The sequence below is a fragment of the Patella vulgata genome, chromosome 2 (genome assembly GCF_932274485.2).
Source record: "Patella vulgata chromosome 2, xgPatVulg1.2, whole genome shotgun sequence".
NCBI lineage: Eukaryota > Metazoa > Mollusca > Gastropoda > Patellidae > Patella > Patella vulgata.
In genome coordinates, this window is record NC_065880.2 from 43,386,370 (window position 1) to 43,392,772 (window position 6,403).

The following is a 6,403-nucleotide window of genomic DNA, read 5'->3' on the forward strand; positions in this document are numbered from 1 at the left end:
ATTTTGATTACTGCAATTATTTATTTATGTTAATAAAATATTGGTTTGTTATCGAAGTATGTTTATTGTTCCTTTGTGTGTGATGTTGTAAACATATATTTTTGTAATGGGGTTTGTGGTTTTGCGAAGTGTGATACATACTAGATTATAAACGATCAAATAATAGTTTACTCTGCTGTCCGCCTGTAAAAAGACTGTTAATATTCATGATTGTGTGGATTGCGGAAATTTTTTTTTTATTGATAATCCATACCAATTGAAGATTTAAGCTGGTTAAAATATCTATTCATTACAAACCCCAACTCCGACATAGAACATTATAACCCCACCTCCCACATGGAATATATTCTTAAAATACCTTTTTTGATCCACTTTTCTCTAATCTCCCACCCTAACAGTGCTGCAGGACGGATGTCCAGCGTCTAGTCCTTCGGATGATACGTAAACCCGAGGTCCCATGCACACGTTAGTGTGAACGTAAAAGACCCCAGGCCGGTTTTACTCTGTATGGCATATGCCAGTCTTGATTAGCCCGGTTTATGCAGAAAGGTATGACGTTAAACCAATGTTACCATTTTTTATACGCCCACATTTTCATGTGGACGTATTATGCCGTCGCCCCTGTCAGTCCGGACGTCCGTCCGTCCCTCCACAATTGTTTGTGGACTCTCTACAGGTCACAATTCTTATCCGATTTCGACGAAACTTGAAATATAGGTTTATCCCATAAAGATCTCGGGTGCTTTCGATATTGGCATGTATCGGATCGAAACTTCATGGATTATGGCCCCTGTTTGTACGAAAAATCACGTTTTTAGCTTGTGGACCCTAAAAAACCGTTCTATTATATCACCGTTACACCCTAAGGATGACTGAGTTCGAATTTCGTGAAAATCGGCCCAAAATTGACAGACAAAATGGCCGCCGTTCGTTCCCAAATAGCATAAGAATATGGTATATCAAGGTTGTGGACCCTATATGGGTCACAATTTTTATCCGATTTTGTTGAAACTTGAAATGTAAGTTTATAACCCAAAGATCTGGGTTCCTTTCGATATTCGTGCATATCGGACCGTAACTTCCTGAATTATGGCCCCTGATTGTACGAAAAATCACGTTTTTAGCTTGTGGACCCTATAGAAGTCATAATTTTTATCCGATTTAAAAAACCGTTCTATTATATCACCGTTACACCCTAAGGATGACTGAGTTTGAATTTCGTGAAAATCGGCCCAAAATTGACAGACAAAATGGCCGCCATTCGTTCCCAAATAGCGTAAGAATATGGTATATCAAGGTTGTGGACCCTATAGAGGTTACAATTTTTATCCGATTTTGTTGAAACTTGAAATGTAAGTTTATAACCCAAAGATCTCGATTCCTTTCGATATTCGTGCATATCGGATCGTAACTTCCTGAATTATGACCCCTGATTGTAGGAAAAATCACTTTCTTGTTAGCTTGTTCTCTATCCATCTCTCGAAAATGTGGGCGTATCCTGCCTGGCAGCCGCTGGTTAAATTTTTTAATTTAGCAAGGTTTCTGCACCCCTTACTATAACTGATTGCCTGCCTAACCTCGTGTTTTTCTCCAGGTAGTCAGACTGCACCATACTTCTGAAGGGCCCTATACCCGAAGCAGTCGCCAAACTTATGAACCCAACGCATAATCAACAAGGATGCACAAAACAAAATAGCTCTACTGATCATCTATTGGTTCATCAGTGAGTAAGGTGATGATAGCACACGGTATTGCGCATGCCCGTCTTCATTAGCCCATTCGGTGCTGAAAAGCAGGATGCTGAACTCTATTTCATTTCATTTTGGTCGCCTATGGAAAATCATCTTGAAGCGAGAGCCTCAACCAGAATGTATATATGTAAAGGATTTCAAATATTTGTTTTTAATTCTATTTTCTGTGATACATAGAGAATCTCCTTCGAGTCTTTTTGACATTAACCCGACCCTGTCCATCCTTTTGAATTGACCAATAAAATTCATGTAAAGCGATATTTCCTCGTTCAGTAGAATATGAAAGTTATCCCAGAAACTATATCTACTGTAGAACAATGTTATTGGGTGACAACTGTTTTTATTTACATACATGCGTATTTCATACATGCGTATATAAATACACTTCGGCGATATTGTTTTAATTTGTCTCGTTACAAATAATATGTGTTTGGCGAAATATAGCCCTGTTGGAGCTAACGTGCTATAAGATTCAATTTCAATCATTCTATGGAAAATAATAACGGTGTAGGCAATAAACCCACTCTAACGCAGATTAACACAAGGTACAATTTTATGGATACACAATTAATGACTTTTATATTAAATGACGTTTCAACGAGAATACGCTTGTCTTTATCAAGCAAATGATACAGATATGCGAATAGTAGATATATAGAATTACTTAGTATTAAAGTCAGTAATTGTGTATCCATAAAACTGTACCTATGTTCAATTACTAAATGCCAATCAAAAAAGATCTAACGCAGATGTTGGATTGTGCAGCACGATATTCTGAGTAATTATCTAGTGAATTTATTTGTTACAAGCAGAACATATTTTTAATACTGTGATACACTTCAAAATAAGTTCTATGTTTAATTCGAATCAATTGAAGAATTTATATAGTAACGTTTATCATATGTTTATCAAAGTTATATGTTGCACTACATGTTGCACTTAATATAAACATTTCTTTCAAAAACTCGTAATATCATCATTAATCTCTTTCATATATCCATTTCTTTCATCATTCATTTTTTTCCCATAAAATAGTCATATTATGGCCTCCAAGTCTACTATGTTGATGGGTTGTTCAATTATTCAGTCAAGTAATTATTTGAATTCTTAATATTATTCTAACCTCGTGGGTTTTCTCCAGGTCCTCCGGTTTCCTCCCACTGCTAAAGACCCAACGCGCAAGCGAATTATTGAAATAAAATTAAACCCTATGTTAGTCCCGAAATGACCTAGTTTGTGTCGAGTGGACGTTAAACCCCATTTCTCTCTCTTTCTCTCTTAATATTATGGCACAGTTAATGTTTAAAAAGCAAATTTCAAAACAAATGACCTACATATTTATTTATCGTCGCATATCAGTTTTGTGAACAATTCTTGCTTAGAAGTATCCTAGTATTTTTGATTAAATTTACAACGGCTACTAATGGGAATGTGTAAATTTAACTTCTTGTCAGTTAATGAGAAAAATAACTACAAAATGTCATTCTTTGCTTAATAAAGACGAGGGAACCTTCGTCGAAACGTCGCCAGAAATAAACATGTAAGTAACTTGTATTCCATATACTTGTGTCATGTGTTATTACCATTAAGCCAATTGTTTTAACTGTATACTAAGTATACCGTAATCAAACAACCTTTTTAGATTTAACGGCAGACATTTCTATTACCCTTTTGTACGTTAATCCGATTATATCAATGGTAAAATTGTATCGATTAATCTCGTAACGCGTCTATCTTGGGTTTATTCCCGCGAAGGCGCAGTTATTGACCGTAACGAATTTAAAAGGTCGTTTTCGATAAGAATTTACACTTTCATAATCCCCACTGTAACTAATTAACCAACATTTTAGCATCAGATAAGAAATAAAAAACATAACTATATTATAATATAACAAAAATTAATTTAATTTCGTCAAATAAATAAAAACCATAACTATACTATAATATAACAAAAATTAATTTAATTTCGTCAAATAAATAAAAAACATAACTATACTATAACAAAAATTAATTTAACTTCGCCAATAAAAACAACTATAATATAACAAAAATTAGTTCAATTTCGCCAAATACGACACCCTGTCTAAATACTCGACTAATATCAATTCATCTTGCTGATGTCTTCGTTTCATTTCCTCGAGCTGGCTTTGCATTTGAGCATATTTATATCTTTTCTTTGGTGGTTCCTGTCCGCCAGCATATTGGAAGATTCTTATCTCATTAATATTTTGTTCTTGTTGCAAAAATGTGGTCAATTCACAAACATTAGGGTGGGCTTTTCCAACTAGCTTCGTGACCCTTGAATGCCATCCTTCCAGAGTGTTGTTGGTTCTGTGCTCCTCTGTCTCGTAGTGGTTCCACTGGTGAGTTGAAAATTCTCCCTCGAAACATTGATTTGTAACATAATCGGCCAATTCCGTTATTTTTGGATTGGCTGGCATTTCTGCTACAATGTGAAGGTATGCATCTTCAACTTGCAAGTAAAATAGAATTGGTAAATAAATTTGATTACAAATACGAATGTGGCGACTACAGTGGTCAAAACGTTCCACGTCTACTCAAAAAAGAGAAATCGAGGGCCTATGCAGCAAGACATAATAAAACTACTTGGGTGATTTGATGATATTCATCATTAGTTGTCAATTGGTGAATAAAATTCAGAGTGGACATAAATTCATAAAATCTTTAACACCGTTAATTGGGTCCTAATAACAACATGTCTCTCTTCAAACGAAAGCCGACACGTCGATATCTGCGCCTTCGCGGGAAGGATTAATTTTGGTCACGCTCTGTAACTGCGCCTTCGCGGGAATACACCCTATCTTGTAAGGTAATTAATCCCCATATTGTTAATCCGTTAATCTCTATTACAACCAAGGTTTTTGTATATATGTAACTAGGTGACCCAGGTTTTATATCCAGTTTAAACGTTGTAGTTAACAACAAATATATACCTATATAATTCATCATGTTAACTATTCTAATCATCATTTACTGACTGTTCTCCTTGTAAGAACATCTACATTCGGTTAACCTAGATCTAACTTCAGTTTATATACTAAATACCTACTACTACACTTCAAAATGGTAAGTAAATAATACTTTTCAGATAACAAAATTAAGGGCGTTTTGTAGATGAAGTCGAAATAGACCGATTATTCGTGTTAATGTATATTTTACAAATTTCATTTAATATAAAGAATTATTGATTATAATTGAATATATAATACAGTTAATCTCTTTTACACTGAATACACTACATACCTGTACTTAATGATTCGTTTCTCTTCTTTCAGCGTGAATGTATCTCCGTCCATATTGGCCAGGCTGGTGTCCAGATGGGAAATGCCTGTTGGGAGTTGTACTGTTTGGAACATGGTATCCAGCCCGATGGCCAGATGCCATCAGATAAAACTATTGGAGGTGGAGACGATTCCTTCAACACTTTCTTCAGTGAGACCGGTGCTGGTAAACATGTACCAAGAGCTGTGTTTGTTGACTTGGAACCAACAGTTGTAGATGAAGTAAGAACTGGTACATACCGACAACTCTTCCACCCTGAACAACTCATCACTGGTAAAGAAGATGCCGCTAATAACTACGCTAGAGGACATTACACAGTGGGTAAAGAAATCATTGATTTGGTTCTCGACAGAATCAGGAAGTTGGCTGATCAATGTACTGGTCTACAAGGATTTCTCATCTTCCACAGCTTTGGTGGAGGAACCGGCTCTGGTTTCTCTTCCCTGCTGATGGAAAGATTGAGCGTCGATTATGGCAAGAAATCCAAGCTTGAATTCGCCATTTACCCAGCTCCCCAGATCTCCACTGCTGTGGTCGAACCTTACAACTCTATCTTGACTACTCATACCACCTTAGAACATTCTGACTGTGCCTTCATGGTAGATAATGAGGCTATTTATGATATCTGTCGTCGTAACCTGGATATTGAAAGACCAACCTACACCAACTTAAACAGATTAATTGGTCAAATTGTCAGCTCAATCACGGCTTCGCTAAGATTTGATGGTGCCCTCAACGTCGACTTGACCGAGTTCCAGACCAACTTGGTACCCTACCCACGTATCCATTTCCCTCTAGCTACCTATGCTCCAGTCATCTCTGCTGAAAAAGCCTACCATGAACAACTGACAGTTGCTGAAATCACCAATGCATGTTTTGAACCCGCCAATCAGATGGTAAAATGTGATCCTCGACATGGCAAGTACATGTCATGCTGTATGTTGTACAGAGGTGATGTTGTTCCCAAGGATGTCAATGCTGCTATCGCTACCATCAAGACCAAGAGAACCATCCAATTTGTTGACTGGTGTCCAACTGGTTTTAAAGTTGGTATCAACTACCAACCACCAACTGTTGTACCTGGAGGTGATTTAGCCAAGGTCCAGCGAGCTGTCTGCATGTTGAGTAACACTACCGCTATTGCCGAAGCCTGGGCACGTCTTGATCATAAATTTGATCTGATGTACGCCAAGAGAGCTTTCGTCCACTGGTATGTTGGTGAAGGTATGGAAGAGGGTGAATTCTCTGAAGCCAGAGAGGATTTGGCTGCCTTAGAGAAGGATTATGAAGAAGTTGGTGTTGATTCTGTAGAAGGTGAAGGAGAAGAGGAAGGAGGAGAAGAATATTAA

At 37.0% G+C, this 6,403-nt stretch overlaps 1 protein-coding gene across 1 annotated transcript; it reads left to right on the forward strand.

The window, feature by feature from the left end:
* Positions 1–4,697: 4,697 nt before the first annotated feature.
* Positions 4,698–6,403, forward strand: LOC126811357 (tubulin alpha-2/alpha-4 chain). Its single transcript, XM_050536909.2, has 2 exons — positions 4,698–4,838; positions 5,048–6,403. Exons 1-2 carry the CDS (start codon positions 4,836–4,838, stop codon positions 6,401–6,403), a joined length of 1,359 nt encoding a protein of 452 aa, XP_050392866.1. The 5' UTR covers positions 4,698–4,835.